General features: G+C 39.8%; 1 protein-coding gene across 5 annotated transcripts in view; it reads right to left on the minus strand.

Annotated features, from left to right (window-relative positions):
* Positions 1 to 16,178, minus strand: part of celf2 (cugbp, Elav-like family member 2) — a 283,629-nt gene extending 267,451 nt beyond the window's left edge. For all 5 annotated transcript variants that reach the window (XM_087786512.1, XM_087786517.1, XM_087786515.1 and 2 more), the window contains exon 1: positions 15,955 to 16,178. In XM_087786512.1, coding sequence (XP_087642638.1) covers positions 15,955 to 16,007 — 53 coding nt within the window. In that variant the 5' untranslated portion in view covers positions 16,008 to 16,178. The remainder of the gene's footprint in view (positions 1 to 15,954) is intronic.
* Between the last annotated feature and the right edge of the window lie 3,752 nt (positions 16,179 to 19,930).

Genomic DNA, 19,930 nt, shown 5'->3' on the forward strand with positions numbered 1-19,930 from the left:
AATGCGACTTAGTGATGCCCGGCAAATCAAACATCATCAAGTGAATTAATGAGGGCGAGCGGAAAGCACATTAAGACGGGAGCCGACGCTTCTCTTCATAAACAAATACATATCTCTCAACTAGACGACAGGGATGGAGGGATAAGATGCCATAAACAGGATCATCAATAGCGGGAGAAGCATTGTGTGCTACTTTAACAAACACACAAACCACGTCTTCTTAAATGTTTTTAGAAGGAAGACAGCTGTTTCTTCACGAAAATTAGTGACACGCTGACAGATTGAGCTATAGGGGTTCATGGGAAAAGAAAAGGAAGTAGAAATACGAGACCTTCCTGGTTATTAAGCGGCGTCCTGTGAGGGCAGTCGTCCTGTCGTTAAGTACACTTTCAATTATTAACGCGGCGTCTGCTTTTCATCTGCTGGCATGCCGATGCCGATACAGTTACGGCACCTCTTGAAAGAAAAAAAAGAAAAACCTGCAGTAATGAGCCGTTATCACAGAAAAACCCAGAGAAAGGACAGGTCAGCCACGTCCCCCGTAGGTAGAGTTGTAGATTATGATAAGAAAATATTATAAGAAAATAACTCTATTAAAAAAGATAAGTAAATGCTTTTTGCACAATGTGAATCCGAATGGGCTCTGGGGAGAGCTGAAGATATGCTATAACAAGCGACACAACTTCCAATTAGGAGATTCATCCTCGACTGTCAGGTGCTCGTCAGGCTTCAGTAATAAAGCGAAGCACATAAGAAGAGGGATTTACAGTGCTTGGGATTTATCTTCTGGCAATCAGGGAGAAGCAGCGAGATTTAGGGTGTCACTCTGTTGTGAAAGAGACAGTCCATATGGTACAACAAAAAAAAAAGAGTTGAAAGACTGCCAAAATATTCCACTTTAATAGACGTTACTATGTTTACGTCAAAAGTGCTGACTCGATACTCAATGAATGTAGGAAGGAGCTCTTAATATAGTTAGAATTAATCCTCTGGCATCAATGTACTTACTATTAACAGAAAGTAAATGTTCAGACTATTTCCTAGCTTAATCCAAGTTTTGGGGGGTATAAAAAGCCAAAAATATGAGTTTTTAATGCTGTTTATTAATGTGTGACACTTAATTTCAAATTCATTTAACAATTAATACATCCATTTTTACTAAGGTTGTTGTTGTTTTTACCAGCAGTGCATGGTGAAACAGTAAATGAGGTATCATGATACAGTGTCTTAATTCCAAACGACCACTAGATGTCACCCTCTGCTTTATTATCTTTGGTTCTGATCTACTTATTCAAACTTGGCATCATCAAACTGAGAGTGACGTCAAGTGGCCCTTTAAAATGAAGACACATGTATCACGAATCACGAGAATTAGTAAAACCATTACGACATACCAGTGATTGGCTGACAAGGCTTCATGAAACAGTATCCTATTCTTTGTAGATAAGTAGGTGGCGCCATGGGTTTAAAAAAATGACGTGACAATTCAATAGAATACCTCTTTAAAGCATTACTTTAGAATACAGATTGCCTTTCAAGGGGGATCTGGGATAGTGATTCATGAAACTTCATCATCATTGTGGGTCGATGAGGCTTCATGAAACAGTTGATGAGGCATCATGATACAGTGTCTTTATTTAAAAAACAGAGAAAAATGGAACTCTCTGCTTTATCCTTTTTGTCTCTGATCTACTATTGTGATAAAACCTGGCATTATTTTCAAGAGTGTCATCTAGTGGCTCATCAGTTGTTTCATGAGGCTTCATGAACCCAAGACCCAAAGTTTTTCAGGTACAACTGCCACCGTTTACTGCTCCTCTCAGTAAAGTCAAGACTATAATCCGTACCCAGCAACATACCTATAAAAGCTAGACACCATGCCATCCAAAGATCCAATTTTCTCAAACTAGACTTGATTGTTTGGAACCATTTGTCTTATGTTTGTAACAACAAACCAACAAATCTTGGACTAACCCGATCTTGGACAAAACTAAATCGACTCACTGTTGAGTCCTTTTCTTCTTCTCTTCAATCTTTTGGAACAGCCAACTTGACTCGAGATTCACCATTTGACGACTCACCAAACAACTTAAAGATGCCTTTTATCGGACGCATGTGTTTAAGTCAGTGTTGGAAAAAATGACCATAGGAGCAACAGGAATTTGCTTGAAAGTCAGCGGAGACGAGAATGTTGAACTGACGGGGAGCAGGGCTTATCGACCATGGACCGGGCGTGTTTCCACTCTGGAGACGGGACGCGAAGCACTGGGGCGTGCTGACAACCCTCCTTGGGGAACCCTGTCCAATTACAGCTCAAAATGAGTACTGGGATTGGGCCGGGCCCATCAACGTGATGATGGAAGGCGGGAGGGGGGGGGGGGTTTGCCAGATAGAAAATATGGGGTCCAAGGTTATAAGTAGTACTTGAAATTAATGGGGCAGAGTGGAATGAGAATCCCACGGGTCTCCGCTAGGCCCAGTGAAGACACAAAGTTCACCCTTAAGCAGCCAATAGCGGGCAAGGGATTCCGCCAACCAAAGGACGGGATTACTCAATAAGTTTTAGAAGGTCTGAGCCGGTGGCTGATGCATCCTTTTCCGGAGTGAGAATCGTCGGTGACCCTGATGCACCGTGCAAGCTTGTATAATTGATAAAATCCGGTCGTATAACCAGGCAGAAGATTCCATTGGGGAGGAAGGAGCTGACCAATTGAAAGATTTCATCAGATTTTAATAGGGGCTAATGTTCGCCGAGCTTTTATTGGAACCACCATATTTGGACGACTTTGTACAGAGAGCCATTAGGCAGAAATGTGTTCGTCTATAAAAGAGCTCTTCTGTGTGTGATTGCCGTTTAATAGCCGGCCATACCTTCACGCTCCAGTCTCACTTTAATGTGGCAGAACACTGGGGACCGACTGACAGCGAGGAGAGAGAACCCAAGGCCTTGAAACATTTCATCCAAATTACCGTCATCTTCCAAAGCACGGCATCCGGGGGATGAGATAAAATGTTGTCATAATGTTGCCGTGGTGAAGCTCAGTGCCCTCACATTCCGTTTATAAATTGCCAGAAGATATGACACCGACTAATAAAATAAGACATTACACTCACTTAGATTACATTAAATACTCCATTGGATTCAAATTTGTCAAACCAACAGTATAGCGTTTCACCTCCGCTCCTTAGCTTTATTTTGACACTCCACAGCTTTTCAAAGGAGTTATTTTCACCATTTATCTTAGGACGAAGACATCTCAGACTTTCTACTGCGGCTTTCTAAAGACAGTAAAATCTGGAGTTCTCCATGGAGACGATGCTTGATTGGAACCCTGTCGTAAACATAATGTTAGAATTAAATATTATTCATTTCAATCGTCATTATTATCATTTATATCAGTACAGTGAATATTAGATATGGAGGATACAATATACCTCTATCTATATATATATACAGTATATAGATATATATATAGACATAAATACATATATTGAAGAAAAACTTGTATTATTGACTATTTAGTATGAAGAATACAATAATATATTATGAAAAACTAAAGTATTACAGGCACACAATAGAATCAGTAGGAAATATATATATTGAATATTAAACTTTACTGTACTGTTATTTATGTGGTTTTATATATAGTTTTATAAGTGTAAAACTTAAACAACATGATATTTTATAGTGAAAGGAAATGTTGATAATAGTGTTTGTTAAAATCTTTCTTTTTATTGTTGTTATTTTGCATTCAATTGGATAAAAAATAAACAAGATTAATTTGGGTAAAACAGTCATTTTGGATGTCATTAAATATGAAAATGTTCCATGAATACAAGAAAAAGAAAAAAGAAATACTCATAATGATTTGCGCTCAAATTTTCTGTTTATATAGTGATGTATCTTTACCGTTGTACTTTTTAACCTTTTTAAAAACTTTTTTCCTATTTTTCAATTTAAAACCAAAACTTAAAACTTGTACTTTGAAAATCAAAGTAAAAAAAAATGTAGCTGAGCAAAGCTGTGATATATATAGTCACATCAATAGCGCGTTAAGACGTTACCACGGCAACAGACACCAGGACTACCGTCAAAGAACAACACAAAGAAAAATAAAAATAAATAAATGCTAAAGTTGCCTTAAAAGCAACAGGGGCAGGATTTGCCGTTTCTGCCGCAGTCTTAATAATCTCACTGTGAATACATCAATGTGGGCTAATTCTCTCGTTCCAGACAGCTACAAAAAGCATGTCCCCGAACTATAAGTACAAACACTTTGTGTGAAAGTTAGACATGTTTTTCTCTGTAGGTAAGATCAGGTTAAGACTCCTTAAAGGAGTCAAAGCTCATTAACAAGTTCATGAGTCGAATCCAGGGGGTAATTTTTAAAGGTTTATACAAGTTTATCAAATACGTTTTGTTAAAACAATACAAATAAGACATTCACTTATATTCATGTTCTGCCTATGAGCTCTTATTTTAGCTTCCACGGATGCTCTTCATTTGTCTTTCTTTCCCAGCATGCACTAGCGTGGCTCTTTTGTAACACATCTTATCATCCAATCCACAAAAACCTTTTGGAACGAAAGAAAGGTTTTTCAAAAGATACTGGTTGAAGCCTCAGGAAACACCATCTTACAGTGATGTGTGGATGAGGCCTCGTGTAAAAGTTCATGAGGTATCATGACACAGTGTCTTCATTTAGAAGGACCACAACTCGGAACAAGCGATAGGTTTATGAGGCTTCATGAAACAGCTGATGAGGTACCATTACACAGTGTCGTAATATTAATTGAAGGCACTCTCTGCTTTATAATCTTTGGCTCTGATCTAATAATTCAATGAAACTGAGAGTGACATCTAGTGGTCTTTCAAAATGAAGACGCTGTATCATGATACCTCGTGAAACAGCTCATGCGGTATCATGATACAGTGTCGTAATATTAATTGATGGCAATCTCTGCTTTATAATCTTCGGCTCTGATCTAATAATTCAATGAAACTGAGAGTGACATCTAGTGGTCTTTCAAAATGAAGACGCTGTATCATGATACCTCGTGAAACAGCTCATGAGGTATCATGATACAGTGTCGTAATATTAATTGATGGCAATCTCTGCTTTATAATCTTCGGCTCTGATCTAATAATTCAATGAAACTGAGAGTGACATCTAGTGGTCTTTCAAAATGAAGACGCTGTATCATGATACCTCGTGAAACAGCTCATGAGGTATCATGATACAGTGTCGTAATATTAATTGATGGCAATCTCTGCTTTATAATCTTCGGCTCTGATCTAATAATTCAATGAAACTGAGAGTGACATCTAGTGGTCTTTCAAAATGAAGACACTGTATCATGATACCTCATCAGCTGTTTCATGAAGCTTCATTAAGTATTTTGCTTTGTAGAGTCATTCATGAATAATAAGTACATTTTTACATAATCTTTTTACTGGGAATGAACAAGAATTTTATAATTCAGTCAGAAGTGAGACACATTGAATCCAGTTAGTTTTTAATGTGTGCAAACTTTGCCCCCTTTTTTTACGCTGAAACAAAATATATCCGTATCAAATCAGGCAAGAGTGATAAAGTATATAGTACTTCAGTTGATACTATCCTCATGGACACGATGATTGTCACCCAGGAAAAAGGGAAAGTTTGAGCAAACAACCAAAGGGAACGGACTAAATAAACTTCCTGATGTATCGTTCACTTTTAACTGGACCATGTTCTGGTACTTTCCCACCACACCAAGCGCTCATGTTCTTCATGATCTTGAAGCCACATTAAAGTTTATTTTCTTTAATTCTATTGTTATGATTCTACTGTTTTCACCATTCATCTGAAGAGTCAGACCTTCTGATGTCTGCCATGTGATTGGTTGATTAGAAATGAGTGTTGCCAAGCAACTGAACAAGAGTATCTCCATGAAGTGGCCAATCGTATGTTCTTTCTTCTTCTTCTAAGATGGATCACGGAAGGTCTGCAAGTCCCTTCACGGTCAAGTACAGCGACAGAAGAACAACAATGGCTGCTTCTTATCTTGTATGGATTTTTGAAACATGCACGCACTCGGAGATGTAATGAGCAATATTTCTGAGTATTTCTTGAATCATCTCTGGTCAGAACATCCAGCAAAGGTCCGCTCGCATGAAACAGGATTGTTGTTTTTTTTGCAGATGCAGTAACACCGTGTACCTCAGTTCTTCTGTCCTACCTTGTTTCCTCATTATTTGGTCCGAATTCTGCAAGATTTGTGCATATTAAAAGAGAAAATATAGCAAAAATAATATACATTTTATTACATGCATAACAACATTTTAAACAACATGATATTTTTGGAAATTAAATCAAAAAATATATATAATTGTGTTTGTTAAAAATCTTCTTTTGATTGTTATTATTTTGCATTTAATTGTATGAAAATAAACGTCATTTTAAATTAAATTAAATATGAAAATGTACCATAAATTAAAAAAATTTAAAAAAAAAACTCATTATGATTGTTTTTTTAATTTTCTGACTTAAAAATTATGGTTTATTTCAAATTAAAAAACTTTAAATTCGATTTTTTAATTCAAATATATCACTGGTTGTATTAGAAATATTGTACAATGAGGTTTATTTATTATTATTATTTTATTTATTTTTTTATAAAAAATACAGAAATAGCATCAGTATGGGACAGTTTGATATTCAAAAATATTATATTATTATTATTTAATTATATTATAAATGTGTGTTTTTATTCTACGACAACATACTTTGACTTTGGAAATATGAGGTCCAAGTAAGTACAGTCAAATCTACTTTACTCAGTATATATAGGATTTAAGAGGGATTTGGATTGGACTTCATCTTAACTGCAACATAAATGTTTAATAAAGTGTAGATATCAAAGCAATAACAGGGTGAATGTTTCCCCTAAAGCCATGGAAATATTCAGTTACATATCCAAATATGGATTTTCCATCCAAAGAAACAGTCAACTTTTGTGGCTGTAAAACAACAGCACAATTGAGGGGGCCTCATGTTTTTTACTGCGAGTACATTAAGAGATACATAACAGTCAGTGAACCTCGGCTAGAAAACGCCGGATTATGCCTCTTTGTTTTTTTGTGTGCAGCAACAATAATGAAGCGAAAACAGCGTTTCAAACATCACTTGCATGTAGTTCTTATACTGTACAACAAATAAAAATCAATACAGCCCGCGGCTACAACCTTTTCCTTGTGCAGTTTTCCGCTGTCCGTGGCGATAAAAAAAACAAAAAAAAAAACAAAGTGAAACCAATCGGCGGCAACGACGTTATCAACTGCCAAAACATTCAAAAACATCTTTCAAAACGGCGTCTGAGCTCGGCATCGCCTCGCAGACTCGGTTTAATAACAGCTCTGCATTGCCACCTTCAGCATTCAGTGCAAAAAGGGTCTTTGGAGACACATAATCTAGGATTGTAAGAGCTTTCGAGGAGAGGCTCTTGAGTAGTCTGAGCAGCTGCCGATGATTCAGCAAGAACTCTTTCAAAAACATAACATGAACATTAAAGAGTTAGAATAAGGTCAATTACATCAGAGAGACGGGGGCCGCGGCCGGCGGAGTCCGCCGAGCGGCGAGGCGTCGGCGAGAATGGATAAGCAGGGAGAAGGTGTCGGGTCGAGTCGGCAGCAGGAACGTGATCGGATGTTGCGAGTCGGAAACGGTCTGTCAGCTGACGGAGGGGAAATGAAGCGTGCATAAAGCGGGTGACACTGATGTGCAAATGCGTTTTTTTGACCTAAAGCCACGTTTCTATAATCGTATATTAACTGTCATGTCTACCTCTTGAATAAAATCATCTTTACTCGGGATCATTCTGGACAGTATGAGAGCACGGTTTGAAATATTCATACCTGTAAAACAGAGACGTTAAAGTCCTGCAAGGGGCAAACATATTATAAGTATTACAGTTACAGCAGGAAATAATGCGGCCCGGGGGCCACATACGGCCCTAGGACTATATTATGAGGCCCTAATAAGGTCAGATTAAACCATGTGGAAAAGTACATCAGTGCCATCAATATATTGAAAGGTTGAATTCAACATGTTAAAATGACAACTTATTATTCTTTTTTTTTTAAATTGAATTCAATAGATTGTATATTGAATCGATATTTAATTATTTTTATAAATTAATAATTTAATTTAAAAATGGAATATTTTCATTTTACACATAATGTTTTATATTATAATTCCAATAATAAGAAATAAAAAAAATCTAGATTCAAATATAATTAAATAGGCTTTTAAATACAATCTTTCTGACAGATATTTATTTTATTTTGTATTTGTTATTGTAATAACTCTAAATATAATTTTAAGTTCTTCAGTTTAGGACTTGAGTTCATTTATTTCTGTGTACATTTTATGTGAATACTTCTTTCCCATCAAAATAATTTGAGTAAATGTTAAAAGTATATTTAGAAAACATTGTTAATTTTAAATAATTTTCCTTTTAACAAACTATTTGGCATGTCAATGTTTATTAATTGTCCTTTTTATACATTTTTTTAAATACTTTTGTCTCCTAAATTTTTTATACATTTTATTTTTTAAATTTAAATTAAAAATAAGTGTTTGCATCATATTGCATTTTGCAGCTCTCTTTTGGCTCGACGGCCCCTCATCACAGTCACATTATACAGTGTTATAAAGTGTATTATTGAGGTTTTAGAATTGTAAGTAAGTAAATATCTGTACTCCTTAATATACAAAAAAAAATTAAATATGTTTTAAGTTAATCTTTTATCAAATCATACTTCTAATGACAAAAAAATAGGTAAATAAATAAATAAAAATTAATCTTCATCATGTTTTTTGAGAAGTTCCCCATTTTCAGAAAGTCAAATGTGATCTGATCACTAAGATGTTTACTAAAATGTACAAATAAATAAATTAAAAATACAATTTTTTTTAAATAATGCATAAGTGATACAAGTGGATATATTTATCTCCACAATATTTATAGGCATCGATGTCTACAGTTACTTTTTTTGCATTTAAAAAAGTTCCACCGTCACAAAAGTGTTATATTAGTTGTGTTGTTGTTATTTCCAATCAAACCTCCAGTTACTAACGATTAAATATCAACTTCAGTGAACATTAAACCATCTTCTGTTGCCGAGAAGCTGTTTTAAAGGGAGCAAAAGTACGTCTTGGTGAACGTTTTAAATCACCATTGCTACTTTCAAACACGTTCAAAGAACCCAAAGCCGACACAAAACTGAACGTAAGCGACTTTTTAAGCATTAGTTAGGGATTCATGGTCTTCTACAGTCTCGCAACAATGGGGTTTTCTGGTCACTTGCAAAACACACCATGACTCAGGAAAATCTGGAACCAACTAGCTCTGCTTGTTACATCATAAACATTCCCTCTTTTTTTTTCTCTTTCTTTTTCTTTTTTTTTTGGACTCCACCTCGCAGCACATCCCTTTTTTTAATATGTGCTGGATGTTTCTAGAGTCAGACAGTTGTTTACACGCTTGCAGTCTGGGCTTTTTTTTTTGGGGGGGGGGGGGGGGGGGAAGAACTAATAAATCCAAGGAACTTGCTTGAAAATTAAGGTTAGGATTAGAGCTAAGCTAAGGAAGGGGGTTATGCATATAGTCTCCAGGAAATGATGTCGATGAATTTCCTTTTCGAACCGTGTGGGAGTGAGTTTGTACTTCTCCAGCTCCTCTAAACATCATTCACCGAACGTCCCTGCCAGTGTTTCCAGGAGTGACACAAGGAACCCCCCGTTTTCATCTGGAAGGTTAAACCGTGCATATCCAAACAGATTTTTCTTTCTCGCCCCCCCCCCCCCTCACACTCTCCTTCCGTTTTATTTATTTTTTTGTTGCATCTCCTCAGGGTCACCATCTGCATGGCAACACTCGCAGCGTGACACTTCCATAACCCACGGGGGAGGGAGCAACGGAGGAGAGACCCCACACTTCCCCTGCATTCACCAGCCGACCATAATTCATTAGCCTCCCCTTTCATCTTCCCCGTATACTTTTTTTTTTTCTTTTTTTTCCCCTCTCTTTGCACTGTGACCGATGCACGTTTCGGGGAAGATCTCTTGGTTGTTTACTGGAATGGAGCTGCTGACACTGCTGCCTTTCGACGTGCTTAAGTTGGGGAATTTTCCAAGCCAAGTTACAGTCAGAGAGACTGTTTGTGACTGTAACTTAAAAGAGGAAATAAACACGAGCTCTGGGTCAAATAGAATCTATCAGTAGGTTGTCTCGAGTACTATTTGAGTTGGATTAGTTTTACCTCAGGATTTGGAGTAAGTTATCTTTCTGTGAGACATCGGTAAATAAATTATATTTTTCTGATATTGTTTTCAAAGAAACAAGGTCAAATAATTGTTGTTGCTTAAAACAAAAGGCAGTTATTTAACACTAGTGTTGACAACCAGGTTCTTTGACAAGGAATACATACAGTCTACCTACTGATTTAGGTTTTTGGATGGTTTTAAAGTTTGTCTTTTTGGACAAAGTTGAAGATGTAGACGAGTGAACTACAGTCACTACATTAAAATGAACAAATGTTTTTGTCTATAACTCTAAAAACGAACAGATTAATCCTACCCTTATTCGACATGGGGGTAAGTAGAAATTTTAGAGAATTTTGGGTGAACTATTACTTTAAAACCTCGTAATCTAACTGTTCTTATGTAATGAAGATTACATCATATTATTACTCCAATTGGAAAAGTTTTATATTAAAACTGTTTCAATGAAGTCAGCCATACTAAGATTTCACAGATTCAACTTTGCCAATGTAGCGGTTAAGATATTGGGTTAAAAATGTGTACATGGAAGTATCACTACTAGTTCAAAAACACGTAAAGGACAGAACATATTCAAATTACAAGAAACTGCTGTGTATGACGTATTTCCTGCCGCCAGCCTCAAGTGGAAACTCTATGAACTGCAGCTTTTGTTAGTTTTGCCAATTGACTTTTTAATCCCTTATTTATCCCTTTTTATCCCTTTTTTTGTCTCCAGGTCAAGGTGACCAAAAGGCCCGAAAACAAATGTGTTTGTGGTATCCCTTGTGTTGTCTCCAGGTCACGGGGGCCCAGAGGGTCGAAAACAAATGTGTTTGTGGTATCCCTTGTGTTGTCTCCATGTCAAGGGGACCCAGAGGGTCAAAACAAATGTGTTTTTGGTATACCTTGTGTTGTCTCTAGGTCAAGGGGACCCAGAGGTTCCAAAACAAATGTGTTTGAGGTATCCCTTGTGTTGTCTCCAGGTCAAGGGGACCAAGGGGTTCGAAAACAAATGTGTTTGAGGTATCCCTTGTGTTGTCTTCAGGTCAAGTTGACCCAGAGGCTCAAAAACAAATGTGTTTATGGTATCCCTTGTTTTGTCTCTTAGGTCAAGGTGACCCAGAGGCACGAAAACAAATGTGTCTGTAGTATCCCTTGTGTTGATTCCAGGTCAATGGGACCCAGAAGCCCGGAAACAAATGTGTTATGGTATCCCTTGTGTTGATTCCAGGTCAAGGTGAACCAGAGGCTTGAAAACAAATGGGTTTGTAGTATCCCTTGTGTTGTCTCCAGGTCAAAGTGAACGCAAACAGATTTGTTTTCAGGCCTTCGGGTCACCTTGACCCTGAGATAACACAAGGGTTTAAAGAAAACAGCACCATTTGTATGTAGTAGTGGAAACTTGTGATTTAAAAGAGTCACTCTGGAAACCTAAAAACAGAAATCGTCATTTTTAAAAAGCAAACTGAAGGATGGTGAGTTCAAGTGCAGCCAGTTTTTCTCAGGATTGATGCGATAACACACAGCTGAGGGTTCGTGCCAGACTCTCCGTCATGCCTTCATGCCGTTTCTCTCCCTACAGTTCTTGCCAGGGACGAGTCGATTTATTACATTTTACTTCTTATTCCCGAAGCTTTTTTTTTTTTTTGGTTACTTTACGGATTCTTCAGAGAGAAAGCGCTTCTCGATCTCATTGAAGGAGAGCGACGGGATAAAAGATAGGGAGGTGGAGTTGTCAAAAAAAAAAAGAAAAAAAAAAAAAGAAGAAAAGACAAGTAGGAGTCTAAAAAGAAAATATGTGGACGAGAGCCGAGTCTATACTTAGCAGCGAAAAAAGATAGCCGTGTGACATTACACCTGAACGCATACTCACAGGTCTTCAAGCGATTTTATTGGACCGGCTGTCGCGCACATGACAGCAATCCCTTTGAGAATAAGACTAATATAAAGCGCGGCACTGAAATACAGCCAGAGGGAATGATTAGTGTGAGAGGGAACGACAGAACGTGAGGTTTGGTGAAGGAGAAGGCGAGAGAGATAGAGCGCCCGTGCTCCAGGTGGTGCATTATTAAACAGATTTGTCACTTTGTGCCATCGGTGTTAAGAGTGTTTGCGCGAGAGAGCGCTGGGTGGGCTAATGCATAGCGGACGCTTTTTTTTTTTCAGAGGGGGGAATATGAAAGAGAGAGAAAAAAGAGGGAGGATGAAAAGAAAACAGAAACAATCAAGTGGAGTTTTTAGTTGATTTAAAAGCAAAAAGGCTTCGCCGCTGATTAGAAGGTCACGAGAATCTCGTGGTTTTTTTTCCGGATCCGTGCGAGCGACAAGACTTGATGGGAAACGTGTCGTGCGAGCGACCGATCGTGGCAGGAGGTCAAGGGTCGCACAAACCCCCCGTGAAGATTTTTTTTTTTTTTTTTGAAAGGCTCAAGGGCTGACTTATAAAGCAGCCCTAGAAGTTTGGAGATGCACACGCCAGTCTTTGACATTTGAAGAAACTCTTTTATTCCCTTTCTTCAGTAAATTTTACTCTCGGCAGAGCAGAAGAAAATCGCTAGAAAGGGCATTCGGATCAAAAGAGGGAAGGAATCCGGGGCTGCATCTCCGCACAACGTAACATGCTGATCGCAAAATTTGAACGATAAATGTGGAACAATCAGAGACGCCTCATCAACTTTTTTTTTTTCTTTGTTTTTAGATTCTCATTGTGCGTTTATCTCTTTTGTGACTTACTTCCACTGTCATTATCTCTCGCTGCTTCCAGGAGGAGAAAAAAAACTCAAACCCTCCCTCCCTTTTCTCCGTCCGCTAGGGCTGTCCGCCTCCATCACGCCGATGCATTGTTACCGCGAGCTGTGACTGACAGCACTGGGAAGTGTAAAAGCGAAAATCTAGAAAAAAAAACTGTCCCGTGGCATCTCCAAAAACCCTCCCCATCGCCATCATCTCTTGTTTACGTCAGCGTTGCAGAATTAGCTCTGGAACGCAGCTTTTTAACACACTGTGGCGATCACAACATGTTTTTAATTATGATTCATCTCTGGTGTCGCCCTGTTTAAATCTGGGTTGTTTTTTTTTCGCGATTGAACATGTGCAGCTGATTTTTTTTCAGCTTTTTTATGGTTTGTTAAACGGGCAATATTGAGGTGGACAGAGGAGAGGAAAAAGAAAATCAGAGAAAGAATTCCGCAGCTGTTGTCTGCAAGCAAGAAAACCCTCTTCACAAGTCTTGTTAAAAGAACATCCTTTTACCGATAAACGTTTCACTTCACAATTTTTTCTGAACCCAGAAACTGAAAGGTAAAGTTAATATAATTCAAATTATTCTTTCACTTGTCTCATAAGTACTTGCACTCGTATCATACAAAGATTCTAATTAAAATGTTTGATTATTAGTATTATTGTGTTTTCTATTTCTAATTGTTCTCTTCAGGCGAGTTTTTTTTAAATATATTGTATAAAAGAAGCTTGACCAGCCTTTTCCTCGTATAATAATACATTTGTTTTGCTCGTATATGACACATTTCTGACTTGTTTATTGATCATGTCAAAACTTCCAATAAAAAAACAATAAAAAAAATGGAATTATGAATTCAAACGCTAAGGTTTCCAGCAAAACAAACAAGAGAAATCGCATTTATGTGGAATTCAATTGAACAATAACAATAAACGGGATTAAAAAAGGGGTTAAATATCAGTCAGGAATGTTGATTTGCGAAAAGAAAAAACAAGTATTTAAAGAGAAGGATGACGATATACTGATGCCGACGCTCGAAATTGTGGAGAAAAACTTCCATTTAATTGATAAAAACATCCACTTTATAGCGAAGAACCAAAAGCTTACATTAATTTAAACTGCATATTTATTGATAAACGTTATCAAACCCCAGGAAGTTAATAATGTAAATATGTGGATAGAGCCGGGAATGCGTTCTTATCATCAGGGATTTAAGAGCCGGACAATCGCGGCGGTAATTAGGCCGATGGATTCGTGTCTGTGGGTTCGGCTCGGTCCGGCGGGATAAGAGAGTGACACATGATGCATCCAGGGGGGGGGGGTGAGGATGGGGGCGACTCTAAGTAAGTAGATTAATTAAAACGAACACTTGTGAGGTCAAAGGTCAACCTCCTCTTCATTGTCATCCTCCTCATCCTGCCCTTTTTTTTTTTTTTTTGCTTCCTCCCTTAAGCTTCGATAACGATCCCTCCGGAGAGATTTGATGCTTAAACTCGTCGACTACATTTCTATCTTTCTTTTTATTAAAAAGCGGCGAGGACGGCGTCACGAGCGCTCCCTCGGCTCTAATTGAATGCACCTTGATTGTGAGTGTGTGTGTGTGTGAGGGAGAGTGTGTGTGTGTGTGTGTGTGTGTGGGTAATCAGATGGAATTAACATGCATGCAGTTTCTCATTCTGGAATAACCGAAGTGCACTTCAGATATGTCACGTGTGACGCAGGTTTTCAATATGCAAGCGCTCATTCAGAACGAGAGCGACAATATTATCCCTTAATAAAAAAAATAAGTTTATTTATCAAACCCTAATAAAAAAAAGGGGTTTGAATACATACATGTATTGTCCAGTCCAGGAGGATATTTGAAAATTAAACAAAAACCTCACATTTAGTTGTATTATTCCAAGTTAAAAACCTTTTGAGCGTCTTCTATGGATCGTAAACACGTGAACCATAATTCAAGAGGATAAATTAAAAGCCTCGACGACAGCAACTCGCTATTTTGACTCATTGGAAGAAGAAAAAAAATTAAAAATACTGCTGTTATTGCCGAGACTGTTCACTGTGACAAGTGGGCGTCAGTGCAGTTGGTGGTTGGAGGAGAGGGGGGGTCTATGAGTGACAGAGCAACGATGAAGACCCTCTATGGAAATATTTAAACGTGATTTTTGATATTAATCTGTAATAAAAACTACTATTAGATGATCTGAAAATCTTCTTTTTTTAAATGTTACTATTTGTTGTTGTTTTTGTTTATTCTCCTCTTTTGTTTTGAGTGATGGATTTGAAATAAATATAATAAAAATGAAAGTATACAATTAAAAAAAAAGATATTTTTTTCAATTTATTTACAAAAAACTTTATTTAAAACTCTTATCAAAACAAAACAAGCTTAACAATAAATCAACTATAGGAGTTCAACATTCATATGGACATTGTGGAGAGTAAAAAAAAAAAGAAAGAAGAATTTGAGGTCGCTGCCAACCCAATCTCTCACGGGAATAATGACTAATTTATGGAATGGTTGAAATATTCAGGGATGGATGGAGCGATATTTCTTTCTGCTGGGGTGCTTAATGACAGTGAATGTATTAATAGTCATTTCTGAACTCTGCTGGAGTTTCTTCTCTTTTTTTCTGGTGTTTTTTTTTTTTTTTTTCATGATTAAAAAGTTTGCGATCTCAACATGAATCAACCCCTCGGGGTAACTTATTTTTTGTCAAGTACTTTTGGGGGGGAGGGGGGGGGGGTTGACACTAGTGCGTTTACTTTTTATTGCTTTAATACAAGTTGTTGCGCAAAAACGCGCACTAACCGTCACCATCTGGCGCAACTTCTCCTTCTTCTTCCCTCTTCCCTCTCTTGTTTTCGTTCTATCTTTACAGTTCCGAAGGGCTGAGACCGGGCTCTTACCTTAATACGTTCCAGCTTTTGAGGGGGTCCAGGTCAGAAATTATAGAAACCATGGTTCGGAGGGTGGCACCGGGACAGGGAGGGGGTGCGACAGAAAAAAGAATTTGCAAAGAAAAAGGCGACGCAAAAAGGGCTGTAAACTCCGTCTGCGAATGACAGCGAAATGCTCAGATGCAAGCCGTCCTGGTTGTGTTCGGTGGGTGATGAGCGCTGTCAGAGCTCCCTCTCTCTTTCTCTCTTCCTCTTCATGTTCTCTCTCTCCCTCTCTCTCTCTCTCTCTCTCCCTCCGCCCACCCTCTCTCTCTCTCTCCCCCCTCAGAGCTACAGATGCGCCCGAGAGAGTGAAGTCATTCTCCCTGAGTTCGATGATCGCATGGTATCCATCTATAACTCTTAAGCTTATTTCTCATTAAAATAAAAGCTGATTCTGTTTAGTATCAAGTGATGCATCCAATTGGGTTGTGAATGTGAGAAAAATAAATAAAAATAGATATAATATAGATAGATGAATATGTTATTTATTTATTGGAAGCAACACGGTCACATGAAAGCAGAATATCAGAAGTAAACTGTTGATCTTTCAACTACAATAAATAAGGAATAATAATGTGTTAATGTAGCACCTTTCAGCTGACAGTGGTCACAAAGTAGAGCATCATTTAAAAAGAAACATGAGTCATTTACAAATGTCACTACAATAAGAATAGCATTGATGTGTTTTTATCTCATAAGAGGGCTTACGTGAGGAATTAAAATAGCACAGCAGCATAACACGATCACATAAAAAGTTTGTTGTTTTTGTAAGAAAGAAATGCTTCAGATCCAAGTATTATTTTTATGGATATCATAAATTAAAAATGAAAAAAAAACATATAATACCAAATCAGCTGAAAATACTTTACGACAACAACAGCGGCAGTGATAAAAGCGGCTACAGTAAATACAGCGGCGACGGTAACAACAGCGGCAACAGAAGAGGCGACAGTAACCACACCGGCGACAGAAGCGGCGACAGTAACAACGGCGACGACGGTAACAACGGCGACGACGGTAACAACAGCGGCGACGGTAAAAACAGCGGCAACAGAAGAGGCGACAGTAACCACACCGGCGACAGAAGCGGCGACAGTAACAACGCCGACGACGGTAACAACGGCGACGACGGTAACAACAGCGGCGACGGTAACAACAGCGGCAACAGAAGAGGCGACAGTAACCACACCGGCGACAGAAGCGGCGACAGTAACAACGGCGACGACGGTAACAACGGCGACGACGGTAACAACAGCGGCGACGGTAACAACAGCGGCAACAGAAGAGGCGACAGTAACCACACCGGCGACAGAAGCAGCGACAGAAGCTGCGACAGTAACAACGGCGACGACAGTAACAACAGCGGCGACAGTAACAACAGTAACAACAGCGGCGACGGTAACAACAGCGGCGACAGTAACAACAGCGGCGACAGTAACAACAGCGGCGACAGTAACAACAGTAACAACGGCGGCGACGGTAACAACAGCGGCGACAGTAACAACAGCGGCGACAGTAACAACAGCGGCGACAGTAACAACAGTAACAACGGCGGCGACGGTAACAACAGCGGCGACAGTAACAACAGCGGCGACAGTAACAACAGTAACAACGGCGGCGACGGTAACAACAGCGGCGACAGAAACAACAGCGGCGACAGTAACAACAGTAACAACGGCGGCGATGGTAACAACAGCGGCGACAGTAACAACAGTAACAACAGCGGCGACGGTAACAACAGCGGCGACGGTAACAACAGTGGCGACGGTAACAACAGCGGCGACGGTAACAACAGCGGCGACGGTAACAACAGCGGGGACAGTAACAACAGCGGCGACGGTAACAACAGCGGCGACAGAAGCGGCAACGGTAACAACAGCGGCGACAGTAACAACAGCGGGGACAGTAACAACAGCGGCGACGGTAACAACACCGGCGACAGAAGCGGCAACGGTAACAACAGCGGCGACAGTAACAACAGCGGCGACAGTAACAACAGCGGCGACAGTAACAACAGCGGCGACAGTAACAACAGCGGCAACGGGAACAATGGCGGCGACAGTAACAACAGCACCGACGTTGACAATGGCGGCGACGGCGACAACGGCGGCGACGGCGACAACGGCGGCGACGGCGACAACGGCGGCGACGGCAACAACGGCGGCGACAGTAACAACGGCGGCGACGGTAACAACAGCGGCAACAGAAGAAGCGACAGTAACAACAGCGGCGACAGTAACAACAGCGGCGACAGTAACCACAGCGGCGACAGTAACAACAGCGGCGACAATAACAACAGCGGCGACAGTAACAACAGCGGCGATGGTAACAGCGGCGACGGTAACAGCGGCGACGGTAACAGCGGCGACGGTAACAGCGGCGACGGTAACAACGGTGGCGACGGTATAAACGGCGGCGACGGTAGCAACAGCGGCGAAAGTAAAAACCGAAGCTACGGTATCAGCTGAAAATACGGCGACAGTAACCACAGCGGCGACAGTAACAACAGCGGCGACAATAACAACAGCGGCGACAGTAACAACAGCGGCGACAGTAACAACAGCGGCGACAGTAACAACAGCGGCGACAGTAACAACAGCGGCAACGGGAACAATGGCGGCGACAGTAACAACAGCACCGACGTTGACAATGGCGGCGACGGCGACAACGGCGGCGACGGCGACAACGGCGGCGACGGCGACAACGGCGGCGACGGCAACAACGGCGGCGACGGCAACAACGGCGGCGACAGTAACAACGGCGGCGACGGTAACAACAGCGGCAACAGAAGAAGCGACAGTAACAACAGCGGCGACAGTAACCACAGCGGCGACAGTAACAACAGCGGCGACAATAACAACAGCGGCGACAGTAACAACAGCGGCGATGGTAACAGCGGCGACGGTAACAGCGGCGACGGTAACAGCGGCGACGGTAACAACGGTGGCGACGGTATAAACGGCGGCGACGGTAGCAACAGCGGCGAAAGTAAAAACCGAAGCTACGGTATCAGCTGAAAATACTTTACGACAACAACAGCGACATTAAAATCAACAACATTAAAAACAGTGGCTACGGTGACAACGGAGGCGACAGTAACAACAGCGGCAACAGTAACGGCGGCAGTGACAACAGCTGCAGTAACAAGAGCCACAGCAACAACAACAGCGGTGACAACAGCGACAAAAGCAACAACCAAGGCAACAACAATTGTGAGGACAACAACAGCGACGATAAAAACAACAACAACATGAGCAACAGCAACAGCTACAACAGCGGCAACAAAGAGAGCAATGCCAACAACATCGGCAACAAGAGCAATGACAACAAAAGTAACAAGAACAACAAGAGCAACAACAAAAGAAACAAGAGCAACAACAACAGAAACAAGAACAAGAACAACATTAGCAACAACAACTGTGGCATAAAGAGCAACAACAGGAACAAGAGAAACAACAACAGAAAAAACAATAGCACAACAAATTACAATGCAATTCTTTTTAATAATTACAAGTTGTACTTGTTGTGTTCAAATGCTTCAGTTCCGAGTATGAAAATTATAGAATGCTAGATATCATGTATATAAATATATATACACAGAAGGTTAAGTAGGGTAAAAGATTTTTCTTTTCCTGGAACACCATTTCCTATCGCTAAAAATCATTTTTAATGGCTTAATGGGAATGAAAGAGTGATGTCAATCAAACTGAAGCCGCCACTTGTTCCGTCCTCCTTCCCCACTGACAGCTTGCTCACAATGTTTTAAAGAACATTTACCCCGGCTTAAGCTAGTCCAACATGCATCGAGTTAGTGTTTTACCAGTGGCAACTTGAGATCGTCTTCTACACAATTAAAGGAAGAAACGTTATTTTTCTCATTCAAACTACATTTTAATTGTAACAAGAAACAAATTAGTTTATTCTAACTGATCCGTGTCATCTT

The sequence above is a fragment of the Callionymus lyra genome, chromosome 3 (genome assembly GCF_982586985.1).
Source record: "Callionymus lyra chromosome 3, fCalLyr1.hap1.1, whole genome shotgun sequence".
NCBI classification, from domain to species: domain Eukaryota; kingdom Metazoa; phylum Chordata; class Actinopteri; order Syngnathiformes; family Callionymidae; genus Callionymus; species Callionymus lyra.